Source organism: Trichosurus vulpecula, chromosome 4, assembly GCF_011100635.1.
Source record: "Trichosurus vulpecula isolate mTriVul1 chromosome 4, mTriVul1.pri, whole genome shotgun sequence".
In the NCBI taxonomy this organism is placed as follows: Eukaryota; Metazoa; Chordata; class Mammalia; order Diprotodontia; family Phalangeridae; genus Trichosurus; species Trichosurus vulpecula.
The window spans coordinates 293,366,475-293,391,301 of record NC_050576.1 but is presented as its reverse complement, the minus strand read 5'-3'; the positions used below and the strand labels follow the sequence as shown (position 1 = coordinate 293,391,301).

The window sequence follows — 24,827 nt, the reverse complement described above, 5'->3', positions numbered from 1 at the left end:
AATTCTGCCCAGGCAACTCTCTAGAACTATAAATTACAGTACAGTTGCCAATCTGCATTGATAGAGTGAGTTGCCACATCACTACAGCAATGAAACCACAGGTCTGGATCCCTCATTCCCCAAACAAACTTGTACTTTCAGATTATCCAGAGGTTTCAAAGATCAGACAGCATTGAGTCTAACCCCATTCATTTTACATATTAAGAAACTGAGGCATTGAGAGGTTAAGTGGCTTAATCAGCATTAGATATAAAAGTCTGAGGCAGAATAAGAACGAACATCTTCCTGACTCTACGTCTAGTACTCTATCAAGTAATCCATTCTGGCTATGCAATATCGCCCTTTAAAAACCAATTTATGATTTTATCCAAAATCCTCCTAACTGATCTTCTAGTTTGAATTTGTCTATACAGGCAATGGGAATTCATCCACCCATTCATTCATTTAACAAGCATTTATTAAACACCTGTATTATGTTGGACATTGTGCTAGGCACTTTTACCCAAGTGTTCTTTTAATATTATGTAATCCATGGCTCAAAATCAATTTGCACAAACATCTCCTCACTGGTAAATATTGATTACTTAACACTCTGTTTCTGCATCAGAGGCAGAATTGGCAAGAGCTTGGGAGAGAAGAGAGATACTAGTCTGGCTTCTAGATTCAAGAGAAGAGACATAGGATTCCAGACACTCTTTGAGAAGACAAGGATCTTACGTAAATAGTCTTTAAGCCATGGGTTAAAATCATAAGCATGGTAACACCACCTATACCCTTTGGGTCTGTGAGTTTTTCTTAGGGCAACATAGAAGCAAGGGGACAACCTGTGCAGGTTCTTTTATCTGTTTTACTAAGAAAGACAGCTGTCGCCTTTGTAGTCTTAATGGCCTCTCCATTGCTTAACAAAAGTGACAAGATGAGATGTCCTCTGAAAATAAGACATTTTTGTTCTTGACTCTATTATCCAGTTTATTAGTCATCTTTATCAGCTTTGTGTCATGCTGCCATCTATGTCTAAGTCCAAGTCACCGACAAAAATGATAATATATATATATAGGGCCAAGCACACTTCACGGTTGATTCTTCAGCCATTTGAATAGTTCGGAAAACGGGAAAATCAGCTACGTGACTGATCTCATTTGCCCTCTGAACAAGCTAATGACTGTTCTTAATATCAGAACTTTGTCCCCATAAAATTTTGTTGAAAAAAGCCAATACCCAAATATCTTTGATATGTACTTTATTATAAACAATCATTGAGTAAATATATCTACATTAAAACACACTAGAAGCAATAAAGGGTTTGTTCTCTTCCTTTTGCAGTTGTAACTTTTACTGGAGAAAATTAGGTGTCTTTCTCTCCCATTTCTATGAGAGAAAAAAAGCATTTGGAGGTTAGCATTTGAAGAATGTGCCAAGGAGTTGAAATGTTCTGAGATACAAAGCAAAGGGATAGAAGTACAAACAGCAATTGGGGGAAATCTATTCAAATGTACTTCACAGTGCTAGAATATCTGCATTGAGCAGACTAGGCCCATGCCTTGCCAACAAATCACTGAGTAGGGCCAGGCCCATATCCATTTGAATAACCTGAGTCAGAGAAAGAGCACTTTCCTAGAAAACAACAACAAAATAGCAGAAAACACAAGAAATACAGCATATGGGCAGGGCTGGTATTGCTTGGAGCTGGTATCTACGGGAAGAGGTGTGTACCAGGTTTTGTCTTCTCAGATGATGTTTTTTTATTGTGTCTTTGGTTGTCAGTTTTCTCACTGCCTTGATCCCAAATTTTGACTTCCTTGGAGACCTGCAGGACACAAGGAAGCTGGTCCAGTGAAGAAGCACTTCAATTTGAGTGGTTGAGATGATTGCTTTAAATTTGCCTCTAGGTTGTGTGAAGGTAAGACATCAAACACTACTGTTATTAAAAAAGGTGAAAGGGCATCAAATGTAGAGAAAATGTTAATTCTTTTTTCCCCACTGGATTGTTTGTTGAAGAAATTATATCGACGGTTCCATTACTTGTGACTACCTTTCAGTTCAGTTCAACAAATTGGCAGAGGTGGGGAAGTGGATAGAAAACAGGCCTTGGAGTAAGGTACACTAGGGTTCAAATCATGGCTCTAACATATGCTGACTGGGTCACTCTTGGCAAGTCTTCTTGGCACTTCTCTTGGCCTCAGTTTACTCAACTATAAAGTAGTAGCAACTACCTCATAGGATTGTTGTGAGGTTCCACTGATATAATATATGTAAAGCACTTTGCAAACCTTAAGGAAAAGAGACTGAAACCATTGGTATAAGGAACTTCCAGGTGAGGAAACCCTTTCTGCCATTGCAGATCAGCACCTTCCCTTCAACTTGCTGTCTTAGAGAGTTGTCTAGAGCACCAAGAGGCTCATGTGACTTGCCCAGTGCCCCACTGCCAGTAGAGATCAGAAGCAAGACTTGAACCCAGGTTTTTCGCACTCCAAGCCCTGTTCTCTAACCACTATGATAGACTTATAAGCACTGCATAAATATTACATATTATTATTAGCTAAATAAAGTAACACATCAAATTTAGGTCAAGCCAATTCTTCAGACCTATATATAGGAATAAGGTAATGTCAGTTAAAGAAAAATATATTCAGGAAGATGAAATACAGAAATGTAATGAGGAGAGATAGGGGCTAGACATGATTTCATTGGTATGGGGATCTATAATGCAGATTAGCACCTTCTTTTCAATTTATAGTCTTAGAGAGATGCCCAAGGCATTGAGATGTTGAGACCTGCCCACAGATACACATCTGACAGTAAGTGTCAAAATCAGAACTTAAACCTAAATCTTTCTGACTTTAAGGCCATGAATTGGCCTCCCCAGTGTACCAAGAAATACTTAAAAGCCATGGGATTGTCTGCTTTTCTTCAGCCATTTAGCAATAGTTTAATAATAGTTTCCAATAAATAACCGTTTAATAGCTTCCACTTTGGGTTTCCAGACTTACTTTTGTCTTTGGCTGGTTTTCTGAGCTTTTTACTGACTTCGGCTCCATTGCCTTTGTTGTTACTGAGCTGATGGTGGCATTTCTACGGGCTATTCTCCTTTGTAACTTGACACCTAGGGACACACATGATGACTGTACAATGGTGCATTATCTGTACATGGTACTCTAATACATATTAATCTGCATATGGTACTTTAATATATCAAAAATTTGTGACTCCATTGATGAGGATGCTGCCTCCATTGACACAGACAGCAATCTTTCCACATGTTCCACACCAGTTTCATGAATGACAATAGCTAAAACACTCATTTCTTGGTTGCCAATCCTTTGGGAATGAACCTCTAGCACAAACCTAAGCTGGTCCTTCGTTAGACTCAAAGTCTTTCCAATTTAGTAGCAATTGTCAGTTGTCTTCTGATATAGGCTTTAAAAAATCCAGTTTCATTTCCATGCCATGAGGAGGCACGAGTAAAGGGCTCTTTTGGAGGGCCTGTATAGTACATAATATCAGAAAATGACTACCTCACACATCGAGAATGTTTTATTTCCATTTTCAGTAGCTCTGAAAAATAATTTGTCTCTGCTACATTGAAGGGAGAAGCAGGTAATCTTTGTGAATCTGATTACTACAAATCAACTAGGGTTAGCTAGTGAAAACCTAATTGCCTATAAACTTTAACTCTAATTCATAAAATTATTGCCTCGCCTTTTCTTTTAAAGTAAAGGAAAACAAGGAGCTCAATGACAAAAAAGAATAGCTCTGTATAAAGCAACATATTTATAGCAACACTTCTTGTTGTAGCAAAGAACGGTGCCCATTGATTGAGGAATGGCTAATCCTACTGGGAGGCATGAATGTAATAGTATATTACCAAGGGTGGGCAACCTGTGCACCTCATAAGGCCTTCTAGGTCCGTGGGCATGGCCTTTTGACTGAGTCCAAGTTTTACAGAACAAATCCTTTTATTATGGGGACTTATTCTGTGAAGTTTGGATTCACTCAGAGGGCTACACTTGAGGACCTAGAGGGCCATATGTGGCCTTGAGGCCACAGGTTCCCCAACCCTGGTATATTACTGTGTTGTAAGAAGTTTCAAACATGATGAATTCAGAGAAAAGTGGGAAAATTTATATGGACTAGTGCAAAATGAAATAAGCAGAACCAGGAAAATATACATAAGGAGTACAAAAGTGTAAATGGAAAGAACAAAACAATTGAAATTAGATGATGTGAAATGTCAATGCCCAAGCATCAGAAGAGATAGGAAAAGGTGCTTCTTCCTACTTCTTGAAAAGGTGAGGGACAAGACTTGGAATCCTGCATATAATGTCAGACTTTTGCAATATGTTGGTTTCTTTTTTCTAAAGGGGTGAATTTTTTGAAGAGAGAGACATGAAATGCAGATGATATAAAAACAAAAGGTGGTCAATAAATCCCTTCCTGGTTTCAGCTCCACAGAAGAAGATGCCTCTGACAGGTTAAACTCATCGCTTCTAATCTCATCACCATGCCCAACTCAAGCCTTGATTGATTCTCTCAGCCTCCTCTCTCCTCTTTTTGGAGGGCTCGGAGACTATCAAACTCTTCCCACTAATTTCCTTTATAGAGGGCAGAAACTGGGTTTTTCAGCTCACTCTATCCTGCATCTGCTGCTCTCCCTGGTTTCAACTTGATAGGACAAAATGCCCCCACACTAGATATGCTTGGTCTCCCCCTCCCTCCTACTTTCCTGCCTCCTTTTCTGTGTTGTCTCCCTGCATTAGATTGTAAGCTCCCTGAGGGCAGGAACCATCTTTTTATTAATTGTGTCTGTAGCACTTAGAGTGCCTGGCACATCGTAGGTAGTTAATAAATGTTTATTGAATATTGGGAAAAATTCATTTTAAATTTGATTTTTTTTTAATTGAGAGTGAGTTGAAAATAACTAAGCTTACTTTGTTTCTGAGCATGTTCTACTGCCTTGGAAGCTGTTAGCATGGCAAAAGGATGTGATGAGAGATGAATACTTTGGGCCCGAGGAACCTGGAATGAAAACAGTACAACTGTAAAATAATTGAATACATTTGTGCCTTGAAGAGAAGTTACTCATTTTCCTTGGCTTATTTAATCAGTCAACAAATATTTCTTAAGAGCCCATTGTGTGCCATATGCTATGCTAGCATTAGAGATACAAGCACAAAGAATGAAACAATCCTTGCTTGTTATTCAATTACCTTCTTAGTCATTAGACATAACTAATGTTCCATTTTGTATTTCAATATAAACTTCATTCCTGTTCAACTAAGCCCTATTCCTCCTCAAGTCCACTGTAATATGGTTCACACACCTCCCTTTAAGGTCAACGGAATCCCTCCTTTATAATTAACAAACTCTCCTATCTACATCCTTGAATGATTTATTCAACACTCCTTCCATCTCCTTGTATCTGAAACTTGTTTTTTCATTGAGCATACCATACTCCTTACAACCCTCACCGTTTGTGGTCTCTCCTGGAACTTCCTGACTTGTATCATCAGGAGGAGTTATCATACTCTTTCCAACCCTTTGCTATTTCCAGAACATTCCTTTATTACCTCTAAAGTTGATGTAATTCATTTATTTCCAGTCCTTCTGGGTGTTACCTTTCAACCTCCAGGTCAGTTTCCCAATATACAGACTTATCTTCCTTATCCATAAGACCAATCACATTACACTTCTTTTCAAGATCTTTCAATAGCTCCCTGATGTCTAACAAATAAAGTTCCTACTCCTTTGCTGGGCATTCAAGGGCCTCCATGTTCTGGCACTGAACTAATCTTGTAGGATTTTACCCCACCCTCCAACTATATAATCTAACCCAGACTATTTATCCTACCCCCAATACACAGCTTGCATTTTTTCCACATCTGTGTCCTTGCTCATGTTTTTCCCCCCATGACTGTAGAGACTTCTCCTACACTTAAAAGTTGGAATTTCTGTCCAATTTTAGAGCTCAAACTCAAAGAACACTTCCCCTGATTCCCAATGACTGGATCTCACTTAGAACTACGCATTTCTCTTATGAGTTTATGTGTCCTTTGGAATTACATTTATTTATGTGCCAGACTATAATTTCAACCAGGGAGGAACCATACCTTATATAAACATTGCACTTCATTTAGAATCCTCTATACCCAGTAAGGACTGAATAAATGTTTGTACAATTGACATACTTTTCTAAGTCTGTTATTTTACTAGGTCTGGTATTCCCCTCATTACAAAGACTGCAACCTTTTAGTAGACTGTCTTCTGCTAAGTTGTTGGGGCCAAAACCAATTAATTTAGGGGCTGAGCCTGTCTAGATGAATCTAGGCTGGAGGTTAAAAACATAGTCTGTCACTGGGACTGTACTCAAAGCCTTTCCAGTTTGGAAAGCTTTTCCAGCACTTGCATTTTGTTGGCACAATCTTAGAAACCCAGGGCTAACTCTTTGTCACAAGGAAGTATTAGGACAGAACTTTAGTGGAGAGCTGTATTTTAAAAAATTTTGCCTTATGTTTTTTCTGTATCATTTATATTACCTCTTTATGTGGATTTCATTCCACTTTAACCTACAATGCCTTTAGCAGGACCTTGTCTCATCCTACCAGTGAGAGGAGATTAATTGCTAAAATAAAAATGATTAATGACTGAAAAAGTTGAAGTACATCTATGACAGACAATTTTTCTGCCTGCTCTGCTCAATGACAGGTTCAGTCTCTATGGTCATAGCATGGATCCTCTGACTCCAAACCCAGAGTTCTTTCTACTGTACCATCCAAGGACAAGGGAAAAAAATCTAATTTAAATTTCTTGTCAAATACTTGCTCAGCTCTGTTCTTGGCAGCATAAGCAAACATCTAATCTTACACATCTCACATATATAGTATCTCATCTTACACATTGTGCAGCAGTCCATACATCAAGTCTTAAAGATCAGAGACTGTCTTGGGAAGAGATAGAAGTCGTCATAATCTTAATCAGGGGGCAGACTTATTGGGCCCCCATGTCTGGCCAAGAAAGATCAGTTAACCTTCATTTGGAATGATGGATGGGCATTTTGTTATTTCCCCCATATCCTATCTTGTTACAAATGATGGTTTCCATAACCTCATATCACAAGATCACATATTTTTGAGCTGAAAAGGATTTCAGAAGTCTTCTAGTCTACCCCTCCCCCAATTTTATAGATAGGGAAATTGAGATCCAGAGAGTCTTGGTAGTCAATTTGTCCAAGTTCATACTGGTAGTAAGTTGCAGAGCCAGGATTGAACCTAGGTCCTGACTCCATCAGCTATATTTTCCTCTGCTCCCCCCACACTTCCTTCCCTCTCTCACATACATATGTATGTATACATATACATACATATACATACATACACACATATGTGTATATAATTGATGACAGTGGAGATTGCAGCACTCCTCAGAGGATGAGAAGCAGAGATTCAAGGCCATCAATGTGAAATGTTCAAACTCAGATGGAGTGGACTATGAAGCTGTTGGCTTCTACTTGATCTTGTCTATCCTTTAATAAATACGTCTAACCTTAAAACCATAAGTCTTAATTGTGTTTTAATTTTCCAGATCTTGTCATTCAAATCTAAGCAATGATTGATTAGCTGGTCCCTGAAGCTAAAATATAATGCAGTTCATCATTTACTGAGCACCTGCTATGTGCAAAGAGCTGTGGTAGATTACAAAGGGATACAAAGAAAAAGACCTGGTTCCTGCCTGTAGGAAGCGTAAATTGTATTTAAGATATTCACAAATACATAGCTTTTCTTATTGGCACTTAGCAGTGTTAGGCAAGGTACAAAGTTGGTGAAGCTTTTGTTTTTTGTTTCTGTTCTTTTGTTCAGCTGAACTAGGATTTCTGCTGTCCATGGTGCTGAGAGCAAACTTGAGACCACTAGCCTGATTTCTATAACCTCTGAACCGTTAAGCCTGTATTTCAGAAAATAAGGATAAGCCCAAATAAATTCTTGTTGTCTGACGGAAAATTATCTCAGTGACTCACCCAATTCTTTCAAACTAAGCTACTGGTGAGTGGCTGATCTTTATCAATAGAGAAAGTTTATACATTAGGAAGATTCCAGTACTAATGAAATCAGAGGTGTAGCTCACCTCTCCCTCCCCGCAAAGTATCTATCACAGTTTATATATCCATACTTTGAAAAAATCTTGATAATTAATTCCTGGGTACCTTAAAAATTATATTGCCTCCAGTATGGTTTTTTTCTTACTGTATTCATTTTGTCAAGTCTAGCTGCCTCTTCCATTAAGAGTCACTAACACATCCTCCCAGAGTATATTGAGTGAATGAGGTTTAAAGTCCAAATGTGACAGTTCCACTCTCTGTTCCATTTCATGTTTCTTTGTTACTTACTTTTCATTTCATCTTCATATACTCTTGGAATCAACTGACTAAGTTAGATCTGATGCCAGGTTCCTCACAAGTTTGTTTTCCCTTCAACTGATTTTTATTGTTTATACAGTGACATTGCTCATAATATTCCATCTTTCTCCTCCATGGTGTTTTGTTAATATGCTTCTCTTCTATGTTGCCTTGGATGCCACATTTTTACACCTGCCAACTAAGATGATTTAATCTGTCAACCTCTTCAAAATTGAAATTATATTGCCTCAGAAAATTTCTCTAAGAAATGGTAATAGAGTTAACATCTTTTTCATTTCTCATTTTTTTCCAGACTTGACAGCATATCCTGGTGGATGTCCTATAGAAACATTCAGTTCTATCTTTATTTTTTTTTTCTTCTAATTTGGTACAAAGATTTTGAAGGTGGGAAGACAGAAAAGATTTTAAACAGTACCAAGGTCAGGGTGGGGGAGGCATTTCAGTAAAGGCTGCAGAGAGAAGGGACTACTAGAAGAGGAATTTGGCATTCTAGACCCATTTTAGTCTTTTTCTTCTCCATCTAGTATTCTCCATTTCACCTTCCTCTTTTAGTTATTATCTTTCTTATTTTCTCTGCTTTCCTCCTTTTTTCTCTGTTTTCTCTCCCCCCCCCACTATCTGCTTCATTCTCTCTACTTTAAATGGCCATGATATGTAACTTAAATGTGTATATGTATGTATGTATATATAATCTCATTTCCTAGTTCTTAAATTTTAAAGTGGATGAATTGAACAGTTCAAATTTAGCTCCACTTTCTTTTTTCAAATGGACTGAAAAGTTATATCTATTATATCTATTTTATTTTACTTATTTGTAGCTCTCAATTGCTTTAAAAAATGTTTTTTAATTCTGTGGACTAGTGACCAATAAAAATTGGGACAGAAACCCAACTCAGTCTCAGTAGGGTACATTATGATACAATACTGAGTTGTATTTATGCTACAGTTGCACTAGATGGCAGTAAAAGTTAACAATAGGAGCCATAAAGGTTCTACTGTACCTCTACCTGCACTGATCAAAGGAGATAATATTTGTAAAGTACTTTGAAAACTTTAAAGTGCTATGTAAATGCTAGCTATTATTGTACTCCACTGCCAAGTACCGCTTACAAATGATTTAGTAGAGTATAATTAAGATTCAATGCAGGGTAGAGTACAATGTTTTATGACCCAAACTATAGTGCCAATCCAGAAAAAATATGCAAATTTTCCATGTTGGAGTTCTCTGCTCTCTGCTAGGCGTTATGGGAGCAGAAGTCAGTCTTTTAAGTTCCCAAACTCTTAAGTAGTGAGAATGTCTGGTAGTCAAATTTTGGAAAGTGGCAAATATTTGTCACTGACCTTTCATGGGGTTCAGTGGTTGGAAAACACTGTTCTAGAGAAATAATTAGTCCTTTACATTCTCTAGCATGTCAAGATTTGTAGCACATTTTTCACAAGCTGTCTTGCCTGGTCTGTGCCTGGTATGTACCTGGTATGTCATAGGCAAAGAGAGGTTTCCTAGGTTCATACTCAGATGTATTTTGACTCCACCACTTACAATCTGTATATTACTAAGTTTCTCTGGTATTCAGTTCCCTTATCTGTAAGTCAGCAGATCTGACTAAAGAAGCTTTAAATTCCCTTCCAGCTTTAAAATCCCAGGTGGCTAATGAGAGAGTGTTAGACCCAGTGACACAAGAAGACCTGAGATCAAATCCAGCCTCAGGCACTAGTTTTCTGACTCTGGGCTAGTCACTTCACCTGTATCGGCCCAGTTTCCTCATCTGTAAAATGGGAAATTTAAATAGCACCAACCTCCCAGGATTGCTGTGAGGGTAGGATGAGATAATATTTGCAAGGTGCTTTATAAACCTTAATGAGCTATATAAATGCCAGCTATTTTTATTACATAAAATTCAAGCAAAACACAGTGGAGTTGGCTTTTAAAAAACAAGAATATTTTCTACTATGTAAAGGTATTATGTTAAACCTCCAATAAAGCTTCTAAGAGACAATGACCATTTGAATCTTAAATAAATGCCTTTCAAAGGAGAAATTCTTTTAATTTTTCATACAGTTTCTATTTCCCGTAAAAGGTATGACACCTAGCTATTGCTTAAGCTAATGAGTTGATGTAAGAAAAGAAGAGCTGACCTGGGTTTATTATTAATAAATAAATGTTTTTTATTAAGAGCCTACTATGTGCCAGGTACTGTGCTAAGTGCTGGGGATACCGAAAAAGCAAAAAACATAGCTTCTCGAGGAGCTTAAAATCTATTGGGGGAATTATTATTATCTAGTGTTCATCCTTTTACGTACTGTAGGAATTTTTTCTACAACACTTTTGACAGCTGGTGCTGAAATATTTCCAGTGGCTAGTTTTCAAGGAAGAATAATTCTCCTAAGATCATAGAATCATAGCTTTAAAGCTCAAGGGGGTCTCAGAGATCACCTGGTCTAACCCCCTTATTTTACCTATGAATCCATCGAGGCTTAGAGAAATTAAATGACTTGCCAAAGGTCATGGGATAGTAAGTTACAATCGCAGGAATTCAGACTCAGGGTCTATCACTCTGAGTTAACTCTACTGAATCACAGACATTGAGGGGAAATCTGCCCAATAAGCTTACCTTTATCAATCCTAGTTCTTCCCTCTGGAGCTACATAAAGTAAGTCTATTCGACTTAGCCACATCATAGGCCTTCGAATATTTGAAGTCATCTATCATCTCTTCCCTTGTTCTTTTTTACTCCAGCCTAAACATCTCTATGATAGTTTCCAGACCTCTCACTATCCTCATTACAGTCTTCAGGATGTAGCTTCTTTGGAAGTGTCTCTTACAAAACTGGTATCCCCAACTGGATGCAAGATAATAGGTTTGGCGTGGAAACTACTTGTGAATTAATGCAATCTAAAATTGCATTAATTTTTTTTGTTTTTTTTTTAAGTAGCTGAATCACACTGTTGGCTCCTAATGAGTTTATAATCAACCAAACCTCTAAGTCTTAGGCACACAAACTGCTATTAAGCCAATTCTCCCACAGTCTGTACTTATGTAATTGATTAAAGAAAAAAAAATTTTAAGGAATATGTCTTCTAACTTGCTCAGGCTTGAAGTGCAGGAGTTACTCATGGGCCTAATGTCATTCTGATCAGCATTGGAACTTTGATCTGCTTTGTTTCTGATCCGGGCTGGTTGCCCTTTCCTTAGACAACCTGGTGGCCCCCACATCCAGGGGCTCAACACACTAATGCTGAAATGAATGTAGACAGCAAGCAGGCACTATAAATTGGGGCTTGATTTATTGTTTTGTTGATTGCCAGGCTTAAAAAGTTGATGTAGAAATGTGAAGAATGCAGATTAAACTTTAAAGTGTGTCATGGGTACATTCCCCCTCCCCCATCGCTGCCCCCACCCTATTGTTAAACATTTACCAGCAAAGCCCTGTATGAAAGGCATCATCAAAACAGGTATTAATGCAAAATTATGTAGGCTAATGTGTAATGAGGGTGAGGGATAGACATCTTAGTGTTGTACTGGTGTCCATGAACTATTAAAAAAAAGTTGCTATCGTGGAACATTTTATACCATTTTATATCATTTTTGTAATTTCAATAAGACTCAGAGCCTGAACTAATTAACCAGAAGCAAAGCCTGATCCTAACACTCTCTTTGTTCTCTGAGTAAGCTCAGAGATACCTCTTCTTATGTCAACACACTCAGAGCATTCCTTCCTCTGTCCACGGCCATTAAGGGTGAAAACCTTGACCCCAGACACTACCTTGAATTATTTGACTTTTCCTTATGTTATGGAATGTTAATGACAAATTAAACACAGAGATCCTGGGTTGTAATTTCAATTGACACCTTGTCAACTATCTGACTTATTGTATTTACAATCAATTCCATTAAGGAAAATCCTTGTCTTGTATCATAATTAACATACATGGGGGGTCATAAAAGTGATGTAATACAGGCTGCTGTGTTGGGACAAAAAAAAATGTATTTAAGCTTGCTCATTTCTTTGTTCAGGGAGTCAGACTTAGTCTGGCCCCCATGCATGCATGTATCCGCTAAGTTTAAAGCGAATGAATGAATAAATAAAAAAGCAATATGAATTTTTCTGTCACCTAGCTTGTTTGTTTCCTTCAATCAACTTTCAGGTTTAACACTATTCAGTCATATCTGAGTCTTCGTGACCCCATTATGTGTTTGGTGGGTCCTGAAAGACAGGTTTGACCATGGTACTCCTCTGCTGAATCAGCCTCAAGTATTTCTTAAAACCTCTCGGATCTGATGCAAATTCTGCTGTTTGGCATTTAAAGTCCTTCAAAGCTTGATTCCAAAATACCTTTCCAGGTTTGTTTTACATGACTCCCCTTCATGCACTCTGGGGTACAGCCAAACTGGCTTCCTTCCTGTTCCTTATACATGACATTCTATTACCTATTTGAGACGCTATGGAGCCTCCCTCCCTCCCTCAGACTACTGCTTGTACCCTGCTATGTCCTTGTAATTATAATAAGCAGTTTTCTAATAATTCGGGTGAATAATTGGAAAGTATGTTCAATTGATCAGTAGACATTTAGTAAGTATCTAATACAGGCCAAGCATTGTACTAAGTTCTTTACGTTACTTTAATGCTGAGTAGATGTATAGCACGGAAAGAGAAAACTTATATCTCTATGAAAATGGCCGTTCCATGAGATATTGAAATTCCATTATAGTGTCTCTAGTGTCCTAAATTTCATAGTATGGTGAAAGGTAGAATTAAGCTAATTTTCTATTCATAGGGTTGTAAATGAAGAATTGAGATCATTTTCTAAATAACTCAAAGGAAAAAAACCAAGCATGTTGCTAGATTTTTTGGATAGTTCAAGTGAAACTTTTTTTAAAAATAGCAGTTATCTGAATAATGTCTGAATTTGCCACAATTCAATCAATCAACCCACAAGCATTTATTAAGCACCTGCTGTATACTAGGCACTATGCTAGACATTAGGTACACAAAGGGAAGAATGACACAATCCCTGTTCTTAAGGAGCTTGTACTCTATTATGTGTAGGTGGTAGGAAGGTAATGTGTTCATATATAAGTCAATAGAAGATATTTTCAAATAAATAAAAGTACAGAACTAGATGGTGTACAGTACTCAATTTATGAAAGCATTCAGATCTGCGATGTAGAAAAAAAATTTTCACAATAATTCTAACAGAAAACCCAATTTATTTGTGCAATATCATATAGCAAATTAGAGAACTGAACCCAGGTCTCCCAGCTATTTGTCTAACCCAGAGAACTCCATATATTACATGCAAGTCAGTATGTGGGAAATTTCATAAATTTCGTTTCATAAATTTTTATTGAACCAATAACTTTCTTGATTTTTTTTAACATATTGCTTTCATCAAATTGCCTTGGAATACAATCTTATTTATGAAAAATAAAGATAAAAACATTGAAGCATTTCTTAAATGCACAAAAGAGAACAGAAGTAATCACAGACAAGGACAGCTTTGAAAATTACATGTTGAATTTATCACTTTCTTAAAAAGAAAATCGAGATGTACATATTAGAGATTTTTGGTTTTGTGCACAGTCCTCTATCTCTTCTACTATGCATATGGAATTGCTCGTTTTGTCTGGTGTTTATTAAGTTTACAATAAAAACATTAAAAAAAAGATAAATAGGCAATCTGTTAATGACTTACCTTCTTAGCACCAGGCTGGTTCTTTGCAGAGGGGTAAATACTATAAATTTCAAAGATTTCTTCAATTGGGAGACTGTTCTGTTAAACAAACAATCATCATGTCATGTTTTTTTGCATCTTAAAAAATAGATATCATGTCCCCAGTTAATATCAGGAGTCTTTTATGTTTCTTAATCATAAGGTTTACAGTGTTGTTTCACAATGATACTCCAATTATGACATATTTTTTACATTTTTACCTGTCACTTAAATTTTGCTAAAATGGGTCTACTAACAACATTTAAAGCAGTTTCTTAAATAAAAGGAAGACAGAATTTAGAATTACTGAATCATAAGGTTAAATTAGTAAAGGATCTTGGAGATAATCCAATCCAATTCTTCTCCACAGAGGTCCATACCACCATCAAACTATCCCTCTCCCCGCCCCTCCACCATCCCCAATTGTGGATGATGAAGCTGAGGCCAGAGAGGTTAGGTGATTTTCAAAAGATTACTCAGGTATAGCAGGGCCTGGATTTGAATCCAGGTCATCCCCCAACACAAGGTTCTTTCTATTACATCAAATTCTTTAATCTTGTTTTTAAAAGTACGATATGTATATGTAAGTTAGAAACATCCAACAAACAAGAGGGGTAAACACCCTTTAATAAAAATTTCATTTCCTCCCTTACCATTAGGATCCCGGCATAAAATGATAAAATCATAGCTTCTCGTTCGAGGCGGTTAGGAAATACATGTCTGCAACGGAATGGTACCTTCCTAGGAAGAAAACATCTAAATAAGTGGCTATATAACCCCATAGGGAAGATGATCACCTGAAGAGTATTTATAGGCTGCGTAATTTGCATATCAAGATAATGTGACTCATTTGACTCACAGTCAGTAAGTAGGTCAGGTACTAAATAACACTCTCCCCACAATCCCTGGTACCTATGATAGATTTACAGTGATTTGTTCTAGGTTTTGCACTTTCCTTCACTGTGACTAGTATACATTTGCCAAAAGGCCCTCCAGAATGAAGTTGCCCAAATTGAGACCATGAAAGAGAATAAAACTAATTGGCTACAGGAACTAAGTCTGTGACTATAATTTTTATTAGGGTGACACTCTAACCCAATGGTTGCCAAAGTGGGGGCCTTCTGATCACATGGGATTGTGGCCTGACCTTAAAAGATGTGGGATCAACCAATCACAGGGTAGGAAGATCGCCTTCCCCACAATAGTCAGTTATTGGTCCTATCTCAAACACACACACACACACACACACACACACACACACACACACACACACACACTCCTGAACTATACCTTCCCTCCACTGTTCAAGCTTCACTTTCCCCACGTTGGGTGGTCAACCCTTCTGGAACTCACAGAAGCAGCTATGCAGAGCCATTGGGAAAAGTCTCTCCCTTCTGACTCCCTACTCCCCCATCCACCAATCTCCCAAACATACTCATCTTCTACCCTCAGATCACCTTATGGCTGCTTGGAGAGCAAGCCCTGTGATCTGGAGGTGATATCTGGTAAGACCCCCCTCATTTTTTTCCTTTTGGGTGGGAAAGAGTAAGTAGCACGGGAAGAGAAGGCATCAATCATAGGATCATAAACTTAGAGCTGGGAAGGACCTCACAGGCGGTCTAGTACAACTCCATCATTTTACAAAGTAGAAAGTGGAATTCCAGGGAGGATCAAAGGAGATACCAAATGGGAAGTGCTTTGCAAACCTTAGAGTCATTATTATTGCTATTCTTACTGTGCAGATAACAGTTGGATGCATTCCAGATCTTGTCACATTGTCTTTCCCCCCAAATCTCCCCTTCTTCCAAACTTCCCGGTTACTGCTAAGAACATCGCCATCCTTCCAAGTCACCCAAATTCACAACTTTGGGGTCATACCTGAGTCCTCACTTGACCTAACCCCACACATACACTTGACTGTCAAATCTGGTTGTGTCTCCTCCACATCTCTCGGCATCTATCCCCTTCTCTCTACTCACACAGCTACCACTCTAGTTCAGGCTCTCCTCTCATCTAAACTGCTTCAGCCACCCTTTAATTGGTCTTCTTATGCCAGGTTTCTCTCTTTGCCAATCCATCCTCCACACAGATGCCAAAATGATTTTCTGAAAATGCAGGTCTGATCATGTAGCTACTCTACTCAATAAACTCTGGTGGCACCCCACTGACTAGGATCAAATACCTCATCATTTCTACATTGAAAAATTTTAAATATCAACTTTTTGTGTAAGTTTTGCAATACATATACACATACACAATTGCTTACATAATTTTAAAATAAGCAAATATACATGAATTGGGGGTGGATACTCAAAAGTTTTTATAGATGAGGTATACAATCAAAAAACTTTGGAGGCCACTGCTCTAAACAACCGAGTCATTTTAGACTGATAGATTAAGACACTAATAACTCTGAAAAGGAACTTCCATGACCCAGACTAGTAGACAGCCTGGTACACATATCTGTTTAATTTCCTAGAGCCTTTTATTAATAGTCCTTAGGAGACCAATGACATCATTGTAAAAAAGACTTAGCCCATTAAAAAATCAGGGACATTTGAACAGTAAATCACAAGAGATCTTCTAAGTCTCATCATAGTTTCAAGGTAGGATATTCTAGCCACAGTGATTTGATTTGATTTTTTCAGAGGAAAATTAATTATTAGTGATGTTTGAGTCATGAATATACACATTTCCCAAGTCAATGGCAATATAAGTACCTTCCAGTTTTGTAGAACTTAGAGCTGGAAGTGACATTAGAGCTTATCTAGACCTAACTCCATCATAGCCTCTTACAGATAAGGATACTTTCTTGGCCCAGAAAGGTTTAAGTGATTTGCTAGAGTTACACAGTAAATACCTGGGCTAGGACCCAAACTCAGATCTTCATATTGCAACTAGAATTCTCTCCACTCCAATCCATTGCTTCTTAAGTATATTATCATAGAATGGTAAGGCTGAGAGAGACCCTTAAGATCAATAGGAGAGTCATTTTCAAGTTCAGGAGTTCTCTTGAACTATTAATGCAAAAAGAGTCTCAAGACACTCACATTTTCTTTTTTTTTTAAATTATTTTATTATTTATTTAATATTTTAGTTTTCAACATTGATTTCCACAAGATTTTGAGTTACGAATTTTCTCCCCATTTCTACCCTCCCCCCCCACTCCAAGATGGCATATATTCTGATTGCCCCATTCCTCAGTTAGCCCTCCCTTCTGTCAACCCACTCCCCTCCCCCAATCCCCTTTCTCCTTACTTTCTTGTAGGGCAGGATAGATTTCTATGAAGACACTCACATTTTCTCCCAATCCAAATGTATTTGGTCTTCTTTGTAACCAAGCCACTGTAACGCAACGCTGATGGCCAAATCATAATGAGCCTGAAAGCAAAGATATTTTGCATGAAAAGAAAATAACCACAGCAGCCAGAGACCAGCTCCAACACCAGCTTAGCAAATTGTCAAGATACCAACATTTGTCATGTATTAAATATAAGCCAATGGATAAACACGTTTCTTGCTTACATATGCTACCAGCAGCTTACGTGGCCCTTCTAGGGACCCTACACATTATTGGACTGACATCTGGAAAGGACTTAGAGGCCATCTCCTTCATCTTACAGAAGTTTAAGTGACATGGGTAGTGTCAGAAAGATTGAACGCAGGTTCCCTGACCAGAACCAATGCTTTCCCCCGCTGCACTGCTGTGCCTTCTCATTAGTTAAAGCAGTCATTTGAGACTTATTACATTTATAAGAGACTTGAATGAACTTAAATAATGGGAAATATAGAATGAACCAATCTAACTTGCTCAACAAAAGGAAAACTAAATAAAGTTAACTGTGAGTCAAATTAAATTATTGTGTTCTTCCTCACCAAAGTTTATCGGTAATGGAACATATTTTTTCAAAAGTTTTTAAATATAATAAAATTATAACATAAAAAGATTTCTCAAATGAACCCTGAAAAAAACTTGATATTTCACTTAGTTCCTGGTCTGAATATGTCTTAGACTTGACTAATAGGTAATACTAACCTCAAGGGTTGCCAAATAACTTTTTATGTGAATTCTAATAATGATTTAATGAATTTATAGAATGTTAGATCTGGAAGGGATCTTGAAAAATATCTGGTCAGCCCCACTTGTTTTTATGGATGAGAAAACTCAGAATTATATAGGTTAAGTTATTTACCCAAGGCCACATGGGTAGTTAGGGGAAAAGCTAGGACTAGAACACTGGACCTCTGATCCAATCCAGGGCTCTTTGTATAGTATTACTTCTTTCAGTCTTCTCCTCCCAGCAGGGCTTAGTAGGCTCTAACTAAACAATAAGTCACTAACGTATGCTTGACATTTGTCCAACAACCTGATAAGAGCTCCATAGCATTCTTAAGTGAGTTCTTCTTCCAAAGAAGATCAAAAAACCAAAACAAAACAAAACCCAAACCTAGTCACAACATACATTTAAAAATCTATTATTTTATTTTTGGTATGGAAAAAATGCCATCCTTTAAAAAAAAAAACTCCATTCATCATTTGAGAACTTTGAAGCCACAATGAGAAAAAAAAAAAGCACATATATAACATTTACAAAATACTTTGAAATTTGTAAAGTGGACCAGGCATAGAAATATCTTCAAATGTTCTCAATATTCTTAGCTCATTATCCCTTACTGCTTCTTTGCATCTTTAGATCATGGATTTTTATTTAAAATAGCCAAAAATAAGCATGTTCTTTTCAGATCATCTTTTCAGAAGAATTATCTGTAGAAATAACAGTGGTGCTTACTCAGAAATACCTGCTAGTGGGGAAGCTGAGACTGGTCGATTGCTTGGGTTTGGAAATTCTGAGTTAAAGTAGAGTTAAGCCAGTCCAGTATCCACACCAAGTCTGGCACTAATATGGTGAGCCCCCAGCAGTGGAGGACCACCAGGCTTTCAAAGGAAGGATGAATCAGCACAGACTTGGGGTGGGGGATGTGGAAAGGAGCAGGTTAAAGCTTCCAGGTTGAGATTGGGCTGTGACTGGCCACTGCACTTCCAGCCTGGGTGAGATAATGAGATATGGTTTCAAAAAACAAAATAAAGTTTGCAAAGTATTTTTATACATTACTTCGATTCACAACAATCCTATGAAGCAAATGTTCCAGGTGTACTATTCCCATTTTAGAGCTGAGCAAACTGAGGCTTAATGAGACAAAGTGATTTATCTAGTTACTCAACTGGCAAGTGTAAGACTTGGCATTTGAATTCATGTCTCCCTGACTCTAATTCCAGCATTTATGTTGCCCTTTAATAAACAACTTCCCCCATTCCGTTGTCATTTGGCTCAGAGATTATTTCCACATCTATATATGGAATCTCAATGTATTTATGGTTTGGTTTCTTAAAAACTTTGCCTTTTATGTGAGCTGAGGCAAAAATCAAATGTGATAGCAGGGAAGGGAAAGGAATACACATTTATTAAGCCCTTACTTTGTGCCAGGCACTGTGTTAAATGTTTTATAAATATTATCTCATTTGAGAATGAGTTGTCTACTGAGCAAAGTAAGAAAAATTATATTCCTAACCCTGAAAAGGTTAACTGACTGTAGTCCTCCCCACCAAAAAACCTTAACATTCACTTGAATTTATTCTTCTTCTATGACCACATTAAATCCCCAAAATCTTAGTGAATGTGAGGAGGAAAAAAAATGAATGTCATGTGTTTCAGGTGGGATGCACTCCATTCTTGATATACTTTTGTCAGAGCATAGACTTAAATGTCGCTTTCCAGTGTACAGGCATTTTATACATTTTATACAAGGCAGCTAGGTGGCCAGCCCAGTGGACAGAATGTCTGGCCTGGAGTCAGGAAGAAGATTCATCTTTGTCATTTCAAATATAGCCTCAGACATGTACTACCTGGGCAAGTCATAAAACCCTATTTGCCTCAGTTTCCTCATCTGTAAAATGAGCTGGAGCAGGAAGTGGGGTATCTTTGCCAAGAAAACTCCAAATGGGTCATGAAGAGTGAGACATGACAGAAAGACAACTAAACAACCATTTTACTCAGTCTTTTTGCTTCCATCTCTAACACTCACTATTGACAGCTTCTAATCCAAAGATGAAACTCTGTTAGTATCTCAACACCCCTACTTTTTTTTTTATTTTTTCATGTAAAGCCATTCAAAAAGTGAACACTTGACTCCCCTCTCTAGATCCAGGAAAAATTTGAAACTCTCCATTTTTCAAATCTGTCATTTCCTCCCCTACGCAATTAAGAGTTGACTATATTTAAGAACAAACACGATCAGTATTTCTTCATTGTTTTAAAAAAATGAGAAAAAGTATGACAGTAGGAAATACAATGGTTTTGCAGTCAGAAGACCTTGGTTCAAATCCCAGCTTTCTCATCTACTACCTGTGTGACCTTGGGCAAGTCACTTCACCTTTCTAGGCCTCAGTTTCTTAACATAAGAAATATTTAAAATAAATCCCCTCCTGGTTCTAAATTTGTGATCCAATTATCTATTAATATAGTGAACAACTTGACTGTCATTGAATCCCCAAAACACTTGACCCTGATCACACAATGGTTATCCTTCTCCTGCCACTAACCCCATGCCAACTAGTCAGAAATGATAACAGACTGGTAAAATAGTGAGTAGACCACTGCACCAAGAGTAAGTCGGACTGGAGTTTGAGTTCGAATCTTGCTTTAGACACCCTTGGGCAAGTGACTTAACCTCTCTCAGACTTAGTTTCTTCATCTGTAAATGGGAACAGTAGAGCACTTATCTTACAGGGTTATTGGAAGAATCAACTGAGATACTACATATAAAAGTTTTTGGCATTTGTTACCTATTATTATTATTCTATCTTCCTTCTGCACAGAGTGGGTCACAGTGAACTAAAACGAAGGCTGGGCTTGCGATGGGAAAGGAGAAGTTTTCTTGGCTGACCACTAGCATTTATATAGTGCTTTATGATGTACAAAGCACTTTACAAATATTATGGTACTTTATCCTCATAACATAGGAGTTAGGGACCATTATTATCTCTATTTTATGGATGAAGAAACTGAGGCAAACAGAGCATAAGTAATTTGCCCACCCAGAGTCACACAGCTAGTGTCTGAGGTCACATTTGAACTCAGGTCTTCCTGATTCCATCCAACCCCAGTGCTCTATCCACTAAGCCACTTAGGTGCCTCTCAGACAAACAGATGTTAAGTGACTTGTCAGGGTCACGCGGTTAGTAAGTGTCTGAGGTTACATTTGAACTCAGGCCTTCATGACTCCATCCAACCCCAGTGCTTTATCCGTGGAGCCACCTGGTTGCCTACCAGGCAAACAGATGTTAAGTGACCTGTCCAGGGTCACATAGCTAGTAAGTGTCTGTATCTGAGGCCAAATTTGAACTCAGTTCTTCCTGATTCTAGGCCCGATGCTCTATCCACTGTGCTACCCAGCTGCCTTAGGATTAAGATCAGAGCTCTATTTATCATATCTCTAGTGGTCTCATCTGCCATATCCTATTAATAAACACATGAATAACACAAAATGATTAGCATAAATGTTTCTTTCTTTACCATATCGTCTAGATAGGTGAGTTGCCTTCTTCCCTTTGGGTCAAATTCATTTTCCCGAAGTCTGATGCCCACATAATCACACCTTAAAAAGCAAGAGAGCATTGTTGAGCCGTTGGACATGCCTACATTTCCCTGTCCTGCTTTGATCCTTCCAGAATGAAGAGGACTTAAGAAATCACAAGCACATTTAAATTTTGAGTTAATCCTTGACTTACATAGGATTATAGGATTATAGATTTAGGACTAGAAGGAATCTTCGAGGCCATCCAGTCCAACCCCTTCCTTTCATAGAAGCCTAGAGTTGATGCGGCTTGCCCAAAATCATACAGCTAATAAGTGGCAGAGCCAACATTTGAATACAGGTCCTCTGACTCCAGATCTAGCCTATCTTCTATTGTACCACAGATCTAAGAGAGCAGATTTTGGTACACTGAAGCATGTTGTCAACTATCCCAAGGGATATTATGAAATTCTCTGAATCCTGTAAAAATGGCTTCCTTTAAACCTCAACTAAAATCCCAATATATTTTATAGGAAGCCTTTCCCAACCCCTCTTAATCCTAGTGTCTTCCCTCTGTTAATTATTTCCCATTTATTCTGCATAGAGCTTGTTTGCATATATTTGTTTGCATGTTGTTTCCCCCATTAGATTGTGAACTCTTTGAGGGCAGAGAGAATGTCTTTTGCCTCTTTTTGTATCCCTAGCACTTAGCACAGTGCCTGGTACATAGTAGGCACTTAATAAATATTCATTGAATTATTGATTGAAATACATGGCATAGAAGCAAATATTGGGGAAGCTTAGCAGGAGAGGGAGAGGAGAGAGGAGGAAGACACTTAGAATCAAAGGAGCCCCAATACCATTTTCACAATTCTAGTAGAGTTGAGACCCACCAGTCTAAAAATAAATCACCTTCTCCCCCCTTTAGGAAAACATGGAAAACTATTAAGAGTAGAACTGTTGAAACCTGAAATCCCACAACCTAACATGCACTCCCTCGGCTTCTAGGGAGCAGGAATAAGTGAAGCCTAAGAATACTTACCTCTATCCTTGTCAGGTCTTTTCTGAAGACTTTGGCAGGGGAAGGGTGATGAGAGGAAAAAGTGCCCCTGCTGGAGGGGGACCTTTAGAAGGGGGAGTGGTGATGGTTGTCCCAAGCCACTCATTCCAGTAGAACTTAAGCTCCTGGAGGGCAGGAACTATTTTGTTTTTGTCTTTATAACCTGGTAATGATTGTTGAATGAATGATTGTACTCCCAAGAATTGCAGAGGCCATTTGGGCAGTAGTTATGCCTCTAGCAGTGGAAATAGGAGTGGGAGATAGCAATGAGTGGCTTGGGACACTTAAACTAAATGAAAAGCTGGAACCACAGAAAGAGGAGACTAGGGCCCTCAAAGAAAACATTCACCTACTTTCTTAATTTTGCTTAAGGCTAGCCCTGATTATGAAAATATAAACTGTGCCAAGAAAGTTAAGCCAAATAATTGTGTGAGAGGAGATGTATTATGAGTCTTGAAGGACTTTGGTTTGGGTCATAAGATTTGAAGGCAGATTAAAGGGTCTGGAACATTTTTTCACACTCCTGGGATCCAAGTTGTTTTATTCCAAGTAAAACGGACATTGATCATAAAAACACACGCATTTGGTGCTTAGGTTCACAAAACGTTGGTTTCCTCCAAAACAACCCTTTTAAGTAAATAGTGTTGTTATTATCCTTGTTTTACAGATGGGGGAAACTGAGGTACAAACAGATTAAATAAATTGCCTGGGATTACCTGAATGTTAATGTTAAAGCTAGAATTTGAATGCAAGATTCCCAACTTCAAGCCCAGCGCTCTCTCCACTGAGCCATGATAGATTCTTTAGATGAAGTAAATAAAGTGGTTGACATAAATGATCATATTTTGCTTCTGATTGCCTGCATAATATTTATACATCTTCCACTCCTACTTCCACTGATAGAGGCATAACTACTGCCCAAATGGCCTCTGCAATTCTTGGGAGTACAATCATTCATTCAACAATCATTACCAGGATATAAAGACAAAAACAAAATCGTTCCTGCCCTCCAGGAGCTTATGTTCTACTGGAATGACCAGAAGATTCCCTCAGAGTAGAGGGAAAGGGGCACTACCTTCCATGTTAGTTCTTTCCTGATCCCCTCCGGATACTAAAGGATTATTTTCACTTTTGTTTTTGTGTCCCCAGGACCTAGCATAGTGCAGGTATTTAATAAATGCTGATTGATTGACAATAGGCTAGAAAAGAGATCCTTGGAAACTTGCCACCAATAGGCATTGATGGTTTATGAAACAATAATATTAGCTTCCCTACCCTTCAACCAATACCTCTGAGTCCACTCCAATCTCTTGGCCAGAAAATGAATCAGAGGAAAGACATTTGAAGAAACAAATTATTGGCAAAGGAAAACCTGATTTTATCCTAGCCATTTTGTTTCTGGGTCTGGAAGGTAGAGACCATGTGGAACGAAAAAGAATAACTGATAAAATATAAACTTCTTGCTGAAAATGCCTGTTTATTCATTGTTGTTCAGTTAATAGGTTTGACTTTAAAAAAAAAAGGTGATTAGAATTTAATCCTGGGCCCTTGGAGATAATCTTTGGGAATGTCTCCCTTACCTTTGCTAATTTCAAACTCAAGATTCTCAGTAGAGAAGGGCCTGTAATGAACAAACTGATTGCTTGGATTTTGTGTCTGTGGAGGGAGACAGGCTAAAGAACGAGCAAGTTAAGACTCAGAGGGGATGTCCAGGTGCTCACTGAACCTGCCTGACAGAAAGGTGAAGTCTTCTGCCTCTGCAGAATCAGATTGTTAGTCACAAAACCCACCAAATACAGAATGAAAATAGACATATTTTTCCAAATTCATACTTACAGGAGTTTTTTAATTTCTCTTTTCAGGAGTCTTCTTTCCATGAATAAAGATTTATCTGATGGATTAGAAAGATACTGCTTCCACTGAACCTGAAGACTTTGGGTGGCAAATAGCAGGAAATCTGGAGTCAGAGTTGCTACCACTCCCCAGATCAGTCATGGAATCCTGGCCTCTTGGATGTGGAAAGAATCTGGAAATATACAGAATCCATGAGGAGTGTGAGGGGCAGGGGAG

The 24,827-nt window shown here is 38.1% G+C and overlaps 1 protein-coding gene across 1 annotated transcript; it reads right to left on the bottom strand.

The window, feature by feature from the left end:
- Positions 1-1,310: 1,310 nt before the first annotated feature.
- Positions 1,311-24,714, bottom strand: C4H2orf80 (chromosome 4 C2orf80 homolog). The gene is made up of 9 exons (XM_036757641.1): positions 24,594-24,714; positions 21,697-21,778; positions 17,421-17,503; positions 14,776-14,863; positions 14,105-14,182; positions 4,929-5,016; positions 2,991-3,103; positions 1,714-1,807; positions 1,311-1,368 (listed from the first exon to the last, which is right to left on the bottom strand). Exons 1-9 carry the CDS (start codon positions 24,632-24,634, stop codon positions 1,346-1,348), a joined length of 690 nt encoding a protein of 229 aa, XP_036613536.1. The 5' UTR covers positions 24,635-24,714; the 3' UTR covers positions 1,311-1,345.
- Between the last annotated feature and the right edge of the window lie 113 nt (positions 24,715-24,827).